The 18,487-nt window shown below is 40.2% G+C and overlaps 1 protein-coding gene across 1 annotated transcript; it reads left to right on the top strand.

The window, feature by feature from the left end:
* The first annotated feature begins 12,689 nt into the window (after nucleotides 1-12,689).
* On the top strand, nucleotides 12,690-15,352 carry LOC149925855 (cdc42 homolog). The gene is made up of 5 exons (XM_090159895.1): nucleotides 12,690-12,815; nucleotides 14,195-14,312; nucleotides 14,385-14,567; nucleotides 14,797-14,994; nucleotides 15,200-15,352. Exons 2-5 carry the CDS (start codon nucleotides 14,208-14,210, stop codon nucleotides 15,287-15,289), a joined length of 576 nt encoding a protein of 191 aa, XP_090016021.1. The 5' UTR covers nucleotides 12,690-12,815; nucleotides 14,195-14,207; the 3' UTR covers nucleotides 15,290-15,352.
* The last annotated feature ends 3,135 nt before the right edge of the window (nucleotides 15,353-18,487 follow it).

The following is an 18,487-nucleotide window of genomic DNA, read 5'->3' as shown; positions in this document are numbered from 1 at the left end:
AATAAATGACCTGTGGCTGGCGCAATCTAGTACACACCTAACTGTAAAAATAAATGACCTGTGGCTGGCGCAATCTAGTACACACCTAACTGTAAAAATAAATGACCTGTGGCTGGCGCAATCTAGTACACACCTAACTGTAAAAATAAATGACGTGTGGCTGGCGCAATCTAGTACACACCTAACTGTAAAATAAATGACCTGTGGCTGGCGCAATCTAGTACACACCTAACTGTAAAAATAAATGACCTGTGGCTGGCGCAATCTAGTACACACCTAACTGTAAAAATAAATGACCTGTGGCTGGCGCAATCTAGTACACACCTAACTGTAAAAATAAATGACCTGTGGCTGGCGCAATCTAGTACACACCTAACTGTAAAAATAAAGGACCTGTGGCTTGCGCAATCTAGTACACACCTAACTGTAAAAATAAATGACCTGTGGCTGGCGCAATCTAGTACGCACCTAACTGTAAAAATAAATGACCTGTGGCTGGCGCAATCTAGTACACACCTAACTGTAAAAATAAATGACCTGTGGCTGGCGCAATCTAGTACACACCTAACTGTAAAAATAAATGACCTGTGGCTGGCGCAATCTAGTACACACCTAACTGTAAAAATAAATGACCTGTGGCTTGCGCAATCTAGTACACACCTAACTGTAAAAATAAATGACCTGTGGCTGGCGCAATCTAGTACACACCTAACTGTAAAAATAAATGACCTGTGGCTGGCGCAATCTAGTACACACCTAACTGTAAAAATAAATGACCTGTGGCTGGCGCAATCTAGTACGCACCTAACTGTAAAAATAAATGACCTGTGGCTGGCGCAATCTAGTACACACCTAACTGTAAAAATAAATGACCTGTGGCTGGCGCAATCTAGTACGCACCTAACTGTAAAAATAAATGACCTGTGGCTGGCGCAATCTAGTACGCACCTAACTGTAAAAATAAATGACCTGTGGCTGGCGCAATCTAGTACACACCTAACTGTAAAAATAAATGACCTGTGGCTGGCGCAATCTAGTACGCACCTAACTGTAAAAATAAATGACCTGTGGCTGGCGCAATCTAGTACGCACCTAACTGTAAAAATAAATGACCTGTGGCTGGCGCAATCTAGTACACACCTAACTGTAAAAATAAATGACCTGTGGCTGGCGCAATCTAGTACACACCTAACTGTAAAAATAAATGACCTGTGGCTGGCGCAATCTAGTACACACCTAACTGTAAAAATAAATGACCTGTGGCTGGCGCAATCTAGTACACACCTAACTGTAAAAATAAATGACCTGTGGCTGGCGCAATCTAGTACACACCTAACTGTAAAAATAAATGACGTGTGGCTGGCGCAATCTAGTACACACCTAACTGTAAAATAAATGACCTGTGGCTGGCGCAATCTAGTACACACCTAACTGTAAAAATAAATGACCTGTGGCTGGCGCAATCTAGTACACACCTAACTGTAAAAATAAATGACCTGTGGCTGGCGCAATCTAGTACACACCTAACTGTAAAAATAAATGACCTGTGGCTGGCGCAATCTAGTACGCACCTAACTGTAAAAATAAATGACCTGTGGCTCGCGCAATCTAGTACACACCTAACTGTAAAAATAAATGACCTGTGGCTGGCGCAATCTAGTACACACCTAACTGTAAAAATAAATGACCTGTGGCTGGCGCAATCTAGTACACACCTAACTGTAAAAATAAATGACCTGTGGCTGGCGCAATCTAGTACACACCTAACTGTAAAAATAAATGACCTGTGGATTGCGCAATCTAGTACACACCTAACTGTAAAAATAAATGACCTGTGGCTGGCGCAATCTAGTACACACCTAACTGTAAAAATAAATGACCTGTGGCTGGCGCAATCTAGTACACACCTAACTGTAAAAATAAATGACCTGTGGCTGGCGCAATCTAGTACACACCTAACTGTAAAAATAAATGACCTGTGGCTGGCGCAATCTAGTACACACCTAACTGTAAAAATAAATGACCTGTGGCTGGCGCAATCTAGTACACACCTAACTGTAAAAATAAATGACCTGTGGCTGGCGCAATCTAGTACACACCTAACTGTAAAAATAAATGACCTGTGGCTGGCGCAATCTAGTACACACCTAACTGTAAAAATAAATGACCTGTGGATTGCGCAATCTAGTACACACCTAACTGTAAAAATAAATGACCTGTGGCTGGCGCAATCTAGTACACACCTAACTGTAAAAATAAATGACCTGTGGCTGGCGCAATCTAGTACACACCTAACTGTAAAAATAAATGACCTGTGGCTGGCGCAATCTAGTACACACCTAACTGTAAAAATAAATGACCTGTGGCTGGCGCAATCTAGTACACACCTAACTGTAAAAATAAATGACCTGTGGCTGGCGCAATCTAGTACACACCTAACTGTAAAAATAAATGACCTGTGGCTGGCGCAATCTAGTACACACCTAACTGTAAAAATAAATGACCTGTGGCTGGCGCAATCTAGTACACACCTAACTGTAAAACTATTCCAGAAAATGATCCCGGCGTCATCTTTGCTAAAGTAACGTTTGTTTGACCTTGGGAGCTTCTCTCTATTGGCGCGATATTTGAATTACCCTGGCCGGCATTTGAACTTACCGAGCTTTAATTATAATTGGTTTAGGTTTGATCCAGATTGGAATCGCAGACAACCTGGTGATGTTGTCTATTACAATTTTTGCAACTTTGAATTTTACCGTTACATTGCCAGGTAAAAAAAAACAACCTTTTCTGTCTGGCAATTCTAGCTCTCTTATTGTCTATGAAAGTATATAATATTTATAGAAAGGGCGATGTGAGCTATTACAAAACACACATACTCTGTTTGTAATATTAACGGGCCCCTTAACGGGACACGGTGTGCAATAACTGGTGGTTTACCGGGGAGTCGGGGTCCAGCTCTTGTAACCCATAAGGGTGGTGGCGCACTGGGAGATGTTAGCTCTGATCAAATGGTCCTATCTCCACCTCCGTCTTCGCTCAGGTAGGGGCTTCGGCTCAGGCCTACGGAGAGGGTCCGTGCAAACTGATCGATTCGGAGGACTGGGTAGCCTGCTGTGGGGCGGCGGATCTCCGTGTGAGGCGCAGTGGTCCTGTTTCCCGGCCTTTTGAAGCCCACCGGCATATCCGGTGTCAGCTGTGTCGGGTTATGTGGACCACTGTGTGCCAGTCGTTCCAATTTAGAAGCTCTTTCTGAAGGGTATGACTCTCTACCTACGTAGGTACTAGGTAGGGTGTCGGCTGGAGTTGCTTTAGCATCTACTCTCTATCCCACAGCTGTGCGCGAAGTAGAAGCTGGTCACCCCATTGCTGCGCCTTTTGTCGCCTTGAGTGGCTCGCGTCGAGGATGACTGCTTTTGTCACCTGTACGGGCTTGTCGACGCTGGCGTATGGCAGTATGATTAGACCACCGTTGTAGTAGAAGCTCAATGAACGGCTAAGGCTCTTTCTCCACACTGAATGTCTTTTTTTAAGAATGCCATAATTTCTTCTATATTCCACATCGGCTCTTAATTTTTATCTTAGAAAATTGTTCTAACAAATCAATTGGTAAAAACCTCAACTCTCCATAATTTTTACTTAAATACCCTAAAGAATCTAGACTACGTATCTCAACTGTCGTGCAAATTTCTGAGACCAGCGACATCTATCGACTTAGTGGCTGGGGTCATTTTAAAAAATATATTAAAATGAGCGCTGACCAAACGTGACTTTAAAATATATATCGACGTAGCGTAATTGTTATCAGTTATCGGTAAATTTTCCATGGCTTTTGCGGCCGAGCCTGTTAGATATGACTTTAACTGGTACTCTCTTCACTACAACAATCTGCGAAATTTCTAGAAGGTAGTTTACTTTGGACCAATCAGAAAACGACTGGGATAAATCACGTTTTCCGAAATAGCCAATTACGTAAATTCCGTATTAACCCAGTAGGCTAAGAGCTCTCTTCAAAGGCGACACGGCCAACTGTGATCACGCGCTGTTCGCGCTTTAGCTATAGCGCAAACAGCGCGTAATCAAAGTTGGTCGTGTCGGTGAGAAAGAAAGCGCTACGGTTTCGGCACGTGTTGCTCTGCGCCGCAGCGCTCCCCAGTGGCCAAGAGAAACATAATCGTGCAAAAACGGACATTCAACTTTCTCTTAAAAATTAAAGGGTCTCATATCGGGCTCGTTACAAAAAATGGTCTCAGCTCGGACTCGTAGTAACACACTATATTATATTGGACTCAGCTCAGGCTCACAGCAATTTACTATATTTTAATGGTCTCATCTCGAGCTCACAAAAATACGCTATATTAAAATGGTCTCAGCTCGGACTCGTAGTAACACACTATATTATATTGGACTCAGCTCAGGCTCACAGCAATTTACTATATTTTAATGGTCTCATCTCGAGCTCACAAAAATACGCTATATTAAAATGGTCTCATCTCGAGCTCAAAATAAATGACCACAACGTATTGGTCACTTCTCGGGCTCGTATCAGTCTCATAATAAAGCCTGGGCTCAGTCTCAAGTCGAGCTCGGGCTCTTAGTGTTCAGCTATGGCCCTAACACAGAAAATAATTCCCTCTTTTTTGTGGTTTATCACAACCACATGACCAGCGGATGGTCGCCACTTTTGCCGCATTCTTGGTATTTCCCAACGAGAGGAAACCAAGTCACTCTCGTTGCTTGGGGTTCTTTTAAAGGGAATATAACCTCAGGTATTTGGTGTGGAACACCAAAGCTTGCAGCTCTGGCCGCTCTTGCCTTTCGCTTTAAAAATGTTTGGCGCCACTGTACAGGGAAATTTGAAAAATTGAAGGGGTCTTCCATAAAGATTGCTTTGCAGGTTATATTCCCTTTAACAAAAAGGGATTAGCCCAACTGGCACTTACAAAATATTTTGAATTTCGTGAAGCTATAAATACGAAAATACACTTAAAGAATTACAAATATTACAAGAATTGGATTTAAAATGAAATGCACTATTACAAACGCATTGTAAATTATTAATTTACATTTACACTTCAATTTATTTAAATCGATTAATTAATTATTAAATACAAAATAAAAACCAAAATTTACAATCGAGATATCAATTATGTCTGCGCCACCAGGGTATGTTCCAATTGCTGATTTCCAGCAAATGATGCAAACTGCGATTGCAACTGCGGTGCAAAGTGCAGTAGCTGCGAATCCGAACCAAAATAATGAAGCGAGGAAACTAATTCCAACATTTGACCCAGGAAAATCGCCAAATCAAACAATGGAGGCTTGGCTAAATAAGTCGATGATATCGCACTTACGTACGGCTGGAACGAAAAGACAACTATTAATCACGCCCTTCCTAAGCTAGGAGGTACGAAATTGGTACGATAGTTTAAGTACAGTCAACCATACTTGGTCCGAATGGACGGTTTTACTGCAAAAATGGTTTCCCACAATAAAGAGTAAACAATAGCTGTACAAGGAAATGGAGAAAAGGACTAAGAGTAAAGACGAATCGTTTATTTCCACGACAAGATTGCAAAGGCGAGACTGTGGGTTGTCGGATCAAGAAATGACAGAATTCATCATTACTGGATTAAACGATGATCATTTAATTACGGCATTGAGCATGAGAGACTATGCAGATCCACAGGAGTTACTTAAGTACGTCAAACAGTGGGAGGAACGAATTAAACTTTCAAATAGCAGATCTCAGAAGGCAAACGAGAAACCTCACTCGTCACGGAATTCAAGTGAAGGTCAACGGAAAGAAACCCAAAATTCAGGGTCAGGAGCAAGTTCTTAGTCTAAGAATTCTAACCACTCTAAAGGTCTATTCACACGAGCCAACTTTTTGATCCAACTAGATGAGTCAACTTTGAGTTGAGTAAACTAGTTGGTTCGTGTGAATAAAAGTTCGATGAGTTGATCCACCAAAAAAGTACGCGAGAAAAAAATGGATCACTGATCCATTTTTGCTGACTCAGCATTTTGATTTGAAAAGTTGGCTCGTGTGAAAAGGTCTATAGTCGGCAAGGAAACCCAAGTTTAACGAAAAGGGAGAGCCACTTTGTTTTAATTGCTCCACGTATGGGCACATGGGAAAAGAGTACCCAAAACCTCAAAAGAAACCAAGATGTGACACTTGTAAGCGGGTTGGACACGAAACCAGTAAATGCACAAATAAATCGACTGAGAATGTTTGCATAGAAGGGAAGGACCTTAAGACAGATCGAAATTTCAAGTATTTTATGGAAGCGAAAATTAACGGCAAATCAATTAAATCATACGTCGATTTAGGAAGCAAATGCGTGTTAATTAGAGAAAGTAACGCTAAACGACTTGAGATGTTGAGGAAGCTACTAAAGGAATGATAATTAGCGGTTATGGCTCTGGTGTAACGAAACCCATTGGCAAGTTTATGGCAAAGCTGAGCGTGGATGAAGCAGACGCTACAGTAGAAGTTTATATTGTTCCTGATACCAACCAAGAGATACCATTACTTATTGGTCAGCCATTTACAGAACCAACTCACGTAACGGCAGGGCCGTCTTTAACCTATTGGAGGCCCTGGGCACATTAGGATAATGGGGCCCCTATGACCTTGACAGAGCACTATTTTGTTAGAATAGGGACTTGGCAGTGCTACGTCACAGTTTTTTTTCAATAGTTTTTATCGTGGGGAGAAAAATATGACCACAATGGGGGCCATGGCCAAAGCTACGGAGTGCCAAGTCTCTATAGACAAAGAAAGTAGATAAACAAAGTTCTAGATTTATTTTTATTTCTTTACAGTCACATTAAATGAATAGATAATATAATATAATCCAAAAAAGTAACTCTTTTAGCATTCACAGCCTCACAGGTTAGTGCTTATAAATCTATGTTGATTGAAAAAAGCTAATAAGCAAGTAGGTATTGTAGTCAGTCATTCTCGTTTCATTTTTTCGAAATAAATATGTTCTTCGGTAATAAATATCGGTTATCGTTTGATGATCTGGCAGGAACTTGGGGGCCCCTATCGATCGCGGGGCCCTGGGCACCTGCCCAGAGTGCCCAGTGGGAAAGAGGGGCCTGCGTAACGGTAGTCAGAAGAAAGAACATTGTTCGATTTTTCAAAGAAGAAGACGAAGACGAAGATGAATGTCTCAGAAAAATGAACGTTCCAGAATTATCTATGCCAGCTGTCAATCTGTGGGTCTTGAAAAAAGAAATAGACTACCTAGGATACGAGGTTAGCGAGAATGGAATAAAAATTTCCACGACCCTCAAATGTTCACGAGTTGCAACGATTTCTTGGCTTAGCAAGCTACTTTAGGAAATTCGTAGATAAATTTGCTATCAAGGCTTCACCACTCACGCAATTACTACGAAGAAGCGCTTCTTGGAGTTGGAAAGAGTCACAAGAAAATGCGTTCGAGTTGTTAAGGAACGCACTGACCCAACGACCCGTATTAGCATTGTATCAACACGGAGCAGTCACGGAGGTTAACACGGACGCTTCGCAAATTGGGTTAGCAGCTATTCTTCTTCAGAAGGGACGTGACGGACACTTTCACCCAGTTAGTTACGCCAGTCGCGCCACGACCCCGATGAACAGAGGTATCACTCCTATGAGTTGGAAACACTCGCTATAGTATGGGCTTTGGACAAATTCCGAGCGTTCTTGATTGGAATTGAATTCATTAATTGTAGTGCAAGAGAGCTAGCACTGGTTAATTAAATACTTTGTTTATTTAGTAATTCTAACCATTATCAGCTACACTGATAAACCTGTTCTTTATTACACCGTACAACCAGGATGCTATTACCTTCCTAGCTTCACCTGGTGGTCAGATTTATGTATATAGAAAATACCACAGTTACCTTACAGACTGAAGTGCATGGCTCCCACCAAGTTCTTAAAATACCTTTTAAGTCCCTATTTTTCTTCAAGGTCCCTAATCTACCCTAAAATTTGGTATTTGGTACTTATTGTACCCTATTTTCAATAAGTATAAGACTAGCACCATAGACTTAAAATATTTTCATAGTTTTATCAAGGGCGGTTCACAAAATAGTCAAATTAAGTCAGTTTTGTGAAACTGTCATAGCAAAAATATAAATTATTTTAATATCAGCGGTATCCAGAAGTTGAAAAATGAAAATCAAGTTCACATAACCAAAACTTTTTTACAAATAACCTTAAAATCCGAATGTGGAATTTAACAATACACGCTGAATTTTATAAAATTACAAAAAAATCTATTATAAATGAAAAATTCTGTAATAAAAAAATTTACCAATAATACTCAAATTACCAAATTTTTTAGTAACAAAAGTATTGAAATAATAAGAATGTTACTCAAATTACGTTTAAAAAATTTATTAGACAAGATAATTGACAAAAATTGTTATATAATAGCATCAAAGGGTTTCTTGTACTTAAAGAATTAGGTTTAACAGCGAATTTAGAGCTGCTCTAGTATAAAAGTAGGGAAAACCTGTGAAAGTGCAGATGTCACTTTGTGTGCTAACTAAATGTATAGTGCCCCGCAATAACTAATATTTTTACAAAACTTCTGCGGTTGCCATAATACTTCTATCTGGAAAATAGTCATCTATTTCATAGTTTTTAGACACAAAAAAATAAATTTCTATAAAAGAAATAAAAACAAAATATGCAAATATTTGATCATTATATTGTAATTGTTATGGACTACATTCTAGCAATTTTTGGTTAAATATAAGACCTAAAAAAAATTCTTTAAACTTTAGTACATTACTTCATAAATGCAGCTTATCCATATTCACCTATCTTTAAATTGGCTGGTTACCACCACCATTTGCCTCCGGAAGATCAGTATCCTGGTGACGACACGCTCCTGAAGATCAGTATCCTGGTGACGACACGCTCCTGAAGATCAGTATCCTGGTGACGACACGCTCCTGAAGACCAGTATCCTGGTGACGACACGCTCCTGAAGACCAGTATCCTGGTGACGACACGCTCCTGAAGACCAGTATCCTGGTGACGACACGCTCCTGAAGACCAGTATCCTGGTGACGACACGCTCCTGAAGACCAGTATCCTGGTGACGACACGCTCCTGAAGACCAGTATCCTGGTGACGACACGCTCCTGAAGACCAGTATCCTGGTGACGACACGCTCCGGAAGACCAGTATCCTGGTGACGACACGCTCCGGAAGACCAGTATCCTGGTGACGACACGCTCCGGAAGACCAGTATCCTGGTGACGACACGCTCCGGAAGACCAGTATCCTGGTGACGACACGCTCCGGAAGACCAGTATCCTGGTGACGACACGCTCCGGAAGACCAGTATCCTGGTGACGACACGCTCCGGAAGACCAGTATCCTGGTGACGACACGCTCCGGAAGACCAGTATCCTGGTGACGACACGCTCCGGAAGACCAGTATCCTGGTGACGACACGCTCCGGAAGATCAGTATCCTGGTGACGACACGCTCCGGAAGATCAGTATCCTGGTGACGACACGCTCCGGAAGATCAGTATCCTGGTGACGACACGCTCCGGAAGATCAGTATCCTGGTGACGACACGCTCCGGAAGATCAGTATCCTGGTGACGACACGCTCCGGAAGATCAGTATCCTGGTGACGACACGCTCCGGAAGATCAGTATCCTGGTGACGACACGCTCCGGAAGATCAGTATCCTGGTGACGACACGCTCCGGAAGATCAGTATCCTGGTGACGACACGCTCCGGAAGATCAGTATCCTGGTGACGACACGCTCCGGAAGATCAGTATCCTGGTGACGACACGCTCCGGAAGATCAGTATCCTGGTGACGACACGCTCCGGAAGATCAGTATCCTGGTGACGACACGCTCCGGAAGATCAGTATCCTGGTGACGACACGCTCCGGAAGATCAGTATCCTGGTGACGACACGCTCCGGAAGATCAGTATCCTGGTGACGACACGCTCCGGAAGATCAGTATCCTGGTGACGACACGCTCCGGAAGATCAGTATCCTGGTGACGACACGCTCCGGAAGATCAGTATCCTGGTGACGACACGCTCCGGAAGATCAGTATCCTGGTGACGACACGCTCCGGAAGATCAGTATCCTGGTGACGACACGCTCCGGAAGATCAGTATCCTGGTGACGACACGCTCCGGAAGATCAGTATCCTGGTGACGACACGCTCCGGAAGATCAGTATCCTGGTGACGACACGCTCCGGAAGATCAGTATCCTGGTGACGACACGCTCCGGAAGATCAGTATCCTGGTGACGACACGCTCCGGAAGATCAGTATCCTGGTGACGACACGCTCCGGAAGATCAGTATCCTGGTGACGACACGCTCCGGAAGATCAGTATCCTGGTGACGACACGCTCCGGAAGATCAGTATCCTGGTGACGACACGCTCCGGAAGATCAGTATCCTGGTGACGACACGCTCCGGAAGATCAGTATCCTGGTGACGACACGCTCCGGAAGATCAGTATCCTGGTGACGACACGCTCCGGAAGATCAGTATCCTGGTGACGACACGCTCCGGAAGATCAGTATCCTGGTGACGACACGCTCCGGAAGATCAGTATCCTGGTGACGACACGCTCCGGAAGATCCGTATCCTGGTGACGACACGCTCCGGAAGATCAGTATCCTGGTGACGACACGCTCCGGAAGATCAGTATCCTGGTGACGACACGCTCCGGAAGATCAGTATCCTGGTGACGACACGCTCCGGAAGATCAGTATCCTGGTGACGACACGCTCCGGAAGATCAGTATCCTGGTGACGACACGCTCCGGAAGATCAGTATCCTGGTGACGACACGCTCCGGAAGATCAGTATCCTGGTGACGACACGCTCCGGAAGATCAGTATCCTGGTGACGACACGCTCCGGAAGATCAGTATCCTGGTGACGACACGCTCCGGAAGATCAGTATCCTGGTGACGACACGCTCCGAAAGATCAGTATCCTGGTGACGACACGCTCCGAAAGATCAGTATCCTGGTGACGACACGCTCCGAAAGATCAGTATCCTGGTGACGACACGCTCCGAAAGATCAGTATCCTGGTGACGACACGCTCCGAAAGATCAGTATCCTGGTGACGACACGCTCCGGAAGATCAGTATCCTGGTGACGACACGCTCCGGAAGATCAGTATCCTGGTGACGACACGCTCCGGAAGATCAGTATCCTGGTGACGACACGCTCCGGAAGATCAGTATCCTGGTGACGACACGCTCCGGAAGATTAGTATCCTGGTGACGACACGCTCCGGAAGATTAGTATCCTGGTGACGACACGCTCCGGAAGATCAGTATCCTGGTGACGACACGCTCCGGAAGATCAGTATCCTGGTGACGACACGCTCCGGAAGATCAGTCTCCTGGTGACGACACGCTCCGGAAGATCAGTCTCCTGGTGACGACACGCTCCGGAAGATCAGTATCCTGGTGACGACACGCTCCGGAAGATCAGTATCCTGGTGACGACACGCTCCGGAAGATCAGTATCCTGGTGACGACACGCTCCGGAAGATCAGTATCCTGGTGACGACACGCTCCGGAAGATCAGTATCCTGGTGACGACACGCTCCGGAAGATCAGTATCCTGGTGACGACACGCTCCGGAAGATCAGTATCCTGGTGACGACATTGAGAAGTTGACTGGGTCAGAAAACTGGAGAATCAAGAAATGGCAACTAGTCGACATATTTTATTTATTGTTCATACAAACATTTCAAATCGGCTGCCGTTTCCAAACCGAGGCTTCTACAACTATTTTACCTGTACAAGGAAACATTCGCGCCTGCCGAATATTTTTTTGTACGTCGTAATTAGGCACCGAGGAGCTAGAACTATTAAAATTGTTTTATACCTTATCGCCTCATCGGAACATGATCTACGGGCATTTTTAAAAACCTCTATTGTAAAATGAAAAATGAAAGAGATATCGGCCAATCAATTGCTGGTTCTATAGTGACGTAATGTTAATTTATTATTATTAAGAACTTGTTGTATTGTTTAAAAAGGCATTACTCGTAGTATCAAAATAGTTAAAGATTTTATTTACATTTTAGTTATACATGAGGGAGATCGTCAGTCTGTGTCTTTCAAATATAAACAGGCCGTATTTATAGTAGAGTAAAGGCGCGAAAGTGTCACGTGCTATCGCTGTTATCACTGTTCATAGTTTAGCGCCATCTAGGCATATAATACAATACTACAGAACTCAAGCTAGATGTCACACGTTACCGGAGGTAGTCGCTCTTTGAGTCCTGATTGGTTGATATTGGTCAATTATCTGCCACGTCTGTTTGGCTATTTCCAAGTGACGCGGCAGCAATCTACGCTTTGGGATTTCTATGGATTTAACCGAGGGGCTGATCACTCCCCGTAATCGGTGTACAAGCCTGTAGCTTCGACCGCACTAAAATGATTACGTAAGTGAGTACAGATTTAGCACTACCAAAGGCTGTACTCATTTTCATATTTATGTAATCAGTGTACAGATTTTCACAGAGTGATTAAGCCCTCGGATTTAACATACGTACGGTTAAAGGATTTTGGGCGCGCGCTCAAAAAAAGTTATTGTATATTATTATTACATTTCTGAGGCACCTATTTAAAATAATTAATTTCAACACATTTTCGTAAGGTTTTTTCGTGAAATATGGAGGCTATAATTGTCAAATCTGAACCGAAGTATTCGTTTTATAAATTATCAGTTGGAAGCCTTACTAGGTGAGATTAACGACGAAACAACATACCGGAAAAGAACAAAGGCTTAGGTAATTATTGGAAAAATGCCTTGCCCACTTTGGCACTTCCTATTCCTGAAACTCTATGCCTAGAGTACTAATGAGTAATTTCTTATCTCACCTTTTTCAATTGTAAAGTAACCCTTAATTGAAGTCTAGATATTATGCCTACATTAATAGCTTGTAAACATTCTTAACAAAGTGCCACCATTTAATATGCTGTTAGTCAGTTATTGATAAAGGTCTTAAAATTTATATTATTAACGTAACTATTAGCATTGAAACCAGTTCATAGTATGTGAATTTGGTTAAACTTTTATTCGGCTTATGATTATTTGAGAATCAAATAATTTTATTTTAATATGGTATTCTTATAACATTTTAAAGAACATATAATTTTCATAAAATGCGTATTCAAATTTGTGGTGTAAAAATACACGAATGTTAGTGTTGTTGATAGCTGGTGTATTGATATTCCAGTCTCTTAATTTTTTTCCTAAGTAAATAAAAATTTAGGCTAGTTCCTGACCCAAGTATTTTGTTACATTCTATTAATATATCGTTAAACTCATTAGCTAAGTGAAGACTTGGCTAATTTTATTATATTATGAAGTAAGTGTCATTAGTTTGCTGGTAATTCTGTGGGAAGATTTCCTTATGTGATTCTGTTTTATTTTCTTATTAGTGGATAACTGTATTTAAAAAAAAATTCACAAGCTAGGCTTAATACCCAAGGCACCACCTTAGGCCTAAGTCATCAAGCGACTTTTAATGCCATTAGTTCAGGTGGCCGGGCTACAATGCGTAGGAGGGTGGCGGGCAAGCCCGTCATGCCACGCGAGCCAACAGCTCCCTACACTCACTATTAAGTCGAAAGATAATTAGGTTATGCTAGATTTTATCCTGAGGCTTCAAGCTTCTAGGGGCTATTAAACATTATTATTAATTTCAAAAAAAATTCTAAATTACAATGGATATTTTGCTTATTTAAGTTGTTTAAAGGGTTAAAACCCCATTTATCGTTTTAAATATACAAATTTCACTGTGTGCTGTGCAGCTGTTGATTATTAATATAGTTTGTATTCCTTTTGTGACACATGATTGATGGTAGTGGGTGTACAGAATTTATGGTTTATCGCATTCCAAATAATAATAATAATTTATACTGCCGAATTAAAAATCCTAAAATCCGTAAGATTTAAAAAATCCATCATGATATTAAAAATTGTTTTAATTTTAACTTATGAAAACATTAGTTAAGCACTTTTCTATTATAATTATCAGAGTACATTTGGCAATTTAATTTCTCGTTAAAATAATTAAAATATTGTATCAAAAAAACTACAGTTTACTTAAGAACTAAAAAATACTTCTAAAGAACTTATTTCTGTTTCCTTTTCTTTAATCAGTTCTTTTACAAAAATGCGAACAATAAAATGCGTAGTGGTTGGTGATGACGCCGTAAGTAAAACCGGCCTTTTGATATCTTATACCCCCAACACATTTCCATCGGAATATGTACCAACAGTAAGTTTATTTTTGGAAAATTTGCTTTTCATAAATTTAAATATTTATCATTCAGCTATTATTTATTATTAGGTATTGGAAAATTACGCTGTAACTGTCATAATCGGTGGGGAGCCATATAATTTAATTCTTTTTGACACTGCTGGTCAAGAAAATTACGATAGGTTGAGGGCAATAAGTTACCCTCAAACTGATGTGTTCTTGGTCTGTTTTTCGGTGGTTTCACCATCGTCTTTTGAAAATGTGAAAGAAATAGTAAGCAACGCTAATGTATAATGCAAACTTGGATTCCCAAAATACATTTTTATCCTTACTTCTCAATATCTCAGTTAAGTTCCAATGTACAACGTGACAAAAATTAATACACAACCATCTAAAATTTGGGGGCATCTGGGATTTCATTTAATTCTAGTTTTAATCACAATTATATGTAGATTGTTGTAATATTGCAATTATTTAAATAACTCCTTTACGTAATTTGCAGTGGGTTCCAGAAATAACTCATCACTGTCGGAACACCCCATTCCTTCTTGTTGGAACAAAAATTGATTTGAGAGATGATAATAGAACAATTAAAGAGCTTACCAAAAATAAACAGAAACCAATTTCTAACAAACAAGGGAAGAAATTAGCCAAGGAATTGAAAGCTGTCAAATATGTTGAATGCTCTGCTCTGACACAGGTTAGTTTAAAAATTTGCATATTCTTGTTTGGTTAAGGTAATCAGCTAAGCTAATACCCAAGGCACCACCTTAGGCCTAAGTCATCAAGCGACTTTTGAAGCCATTGATTCAGGTGGCCGGGTTACAATGCGTAGGAGGGCAAGCCCTGCATGCTACACCTCTCATTCAAATATGATAAACACATTTTATACTGTGTACTTTTAGAAAGGGCTAAAAAATGTGTTTGATGAAGCAATTTTGGCTGCGTTGGAGCTACCTGAGCCAAAACGAAAAAGGAAATGTAATTTACTATAAACGATTTCGAAGAACACAGTTGTTTAGCCCCTCAATTTAAGCGTTTTTTTAGGTATAAAAAAAGGATTTTGAATATTTTTATTGCTAGATAAATATAAACAATTTTTTTGCGCAAATCAGTGTCTACTCTTTTTCCTTTCCGCCTTTTGAAAACCTTAATTTTCTAAATTTATTTTAAAACGGTTATTTTGTAAGCCCATTTATCCGGGCATATAAATGAATTGTATGATTTTGGCTTTTGGTATTTGTTAAGTTAAAATAATTTTTCATTCAGTTAACCCAATTATAATAAAAAAAATTAACTTTTTTAATAATATTGAAGTTTATTTCTTTGATTTAAGATAACAATTTAATTCCCTAGTGCAAATCTTAGCATTTAAGTATTGGAAATAGCTAAAATCCCTTTTTTTAAAGACGTTTTATGGGGCTTTTAAATTTCCTGGTTAAAATAAAAAAATATTATCATTAGGACGGGTATTACAATCACCGTGTCTGTTGGTGTGTGTGTCTGTCTGGGCATTTTCAGAGCAAAGTGTAACTGCAGCGTACGCAGTTTCTTAGAAATAGGGAAAAGGTATCTCCAAAAGCGCCCTCTTTTTGTCATTGGGTGTATTATAATTTTCTTTTGCGAATTATGATTGTACGTGAAGAATCTTCGACGTTCAGGACGGACCGAGGGCTGAGGGTTACGGTAAACGTCTCAACGTCCAAATGGCAGGGTTTCCGCCTAATGTTCACGGTATACGCCTTATTATCATTATGCGATCGCATCGGGCGAGTTTCGAACCCGAGCCCTTCGGTATGACAGGCGATTGTTCTACCACAGAACCACCGATACATGTTACGTTTGACTGAAAATTAGAAACTCAGCTTAAGCGGAAGAGTATATAGTCTAAAATATTTTTACGTATGAAATTTTAAAGGTCAAATCTTGTTTTAGCGCAGTCAGCAGAGATAAGAAGGTTAAAGGGTAGAACGCGTGGGGGGGTCCACTTACTTGTTAGTTAGTTTTGTGTCTATCGGTACGTTTGAACCGTTAAGGGCCATTTATGAATACAATTTCAAGTGGTATACAACGCGTCTTTTTCGTTTTGCTTACTTTACTCGTAACTTCGTCATTTATTTTACGTGTTTTCTTATCGGATTTAAATGTGTGATACATTTTCATTAATGTGGTTACGTTGGTTTTATATTTTGAGATATGCGCTGTTGTTTAGCCTTCACTATTTAGTTAAGGTTTTTTGTGTGCTTTATCAGCCGGGAAGGTGTTTTTGGTTTCTTCTGTTACAATTTTCATTACCGTGGGTATATGGATTGACATTTACTGGATTTCTAAGTATTTGAATTACCTTGTTGTTTGATTGGGTTATTATTATTTATTTTTATTACATATTTCTGTTAATACAATGTTTATTATTGTGGGTATTTAGATTGACTTTTTCTGGATTCCTAAGTATTTAAATTAACTTTTTACTTAAAGGAAAAGTCCAGGTTGGGTAAAACTTGGGTCTATTTGAAAGATCATGTTTAAATATACTAAAAAATATCAGTAAAATTGTATCTTTTTTTAATGACGAGAAATTAATTTTTAAACGAGCGAAATTTACCGCCAAGCGAGCTGCCATTTTCTTTCGCCTTCCCTCCGCAGACCGCACGCGGAGCAAGCGCGCGCGGGGAACAGAGCGCTGTTAAAGCCTGTTACAGCGCGTGATTAAAGTCCTAAAACGTCACCCCGAAACAAAAAATGGCAGCTCGCTTGGCGGTAAATTTCGCTCGTTTAAAAATTAATTTCTCGTCATTATAAAAAGATACAATTTTACGACTGATATTTTTGAGCTTATTTAAACATATCTTTCAAATAGCCCAAGTTTTACCAAACCTGGACTTTTCCTTTAAGTTGGGTTATTACACTACCGACTAAATTATCAAGGCCCGTGCGCGCTCTATCCGAAGGGGGGTACTTTGAGTGAAGGATTTTTTTTCCCGGTAGATGGCGATCTTAAGTCTAATTCTTTAGGGGTTATTCGTAAAATCGCAAAGTAAGGGGCAGTTCGCTATGATAATATTCAAATTGCTTTCAAATGGGCCTTCTATCAATTTTCAAGACGATATTGCTCGAAGAAAGTATATTTCCGTGTAAAGTGACCATAACATTCCATAATAAGCGAAAACAACAAAGAATAAAAACCTTTAGGCCTACAACAATTTACAAAAAATTAATCATCTAAAGTTTAGGATCTTATTTTTATTGCAACTGATCAATCACAGTTCCCATAGTAATACTTTCTTGTCAAAGAAAGCTATATTCTTACAAAATATCACAATTTATTTTTGGTAAAGAATATTTTTTACACTTTATCACCTAAGCTTTTTTAAAACATCACAGAAATATTACTTAATATGAGTAGAGCTATAAAAAGTGAGGTAGACTTGTATCTCATTAATATTTCTACATTTTTAAAACATCACAGCAATATTACTTAATTTAAAAAATGAGTTGAACTATAAAAAGTGAGGTAGACTTGTATCTCATTATTATTTAGACTTTACAATATACCTTTTTCTGGTGCAAGAAAAAACCTTTTATCACCTTATTAGTTTTAATTAAATTTACCTAGTTTTTAGGCCAAAAAAATTCGATTTAATAAATTTTACTTACAAATAAGGAGTAGTACATCCACATGTACTTGTAAGAGCGGCAGTGCCTGACCGATTTTACGTACTTGTATCGTCGCGAAGCAGACGACGCTTCACAAACACGGCCAATACATTCGTAAAAGCTGGCCGCAGTTTTCGACGAATAAGCGCCTCTTGCGGCTATTGGTAGCGAACTAAAATTGCCAGAAACAAAATTCGGTTTCGATGGGCGCACGGGCCTTGATAATTTAGTCGGTAGTGGTTATTATTATATATTTTCTAATGGTTATTTTTCTAGTTTGTTGATATGTGGGGGATAATTCATGTCTACGATTTTTTATTTGCATTGATTTTGATGGCTTCGTTGGGTTGTCGTCATGAGCCCACGCAGTTTGTATTAGTGCTTTCACTTATAGTTTTGGTTTTCGCTTTAACTTTTGTTTTTCCATATAAATTTGATTGTTTAAGACCTATATAATACAATGGGTTGACTTTTCTCTATAAAATAGTTTCTTGCACACATATTTTACGTTCCGTGAGTGTTCTAATAATTTTAAATTT

The sequence above is a fragment of the Leiobunum rupestre genome, chromosome 10, assembly GCF_980474605.1.
Source record: "Leiobunum rupestre chromosome 10, qqLeiRupe1.1.hap1, whole genome shotgun sequence".
In the NCBI taxonomy this organism is placed as follows: domain Eukaryota; kingdom Metazoa; phylum Arthropoda; class Arachnida; order Opiliones; family Sclerosomatidae; genus Leiobunum; species Leiobunum rupestre.
This window is presented reverse-complemented; position numbering and strand designations above follow the sequence as displayed.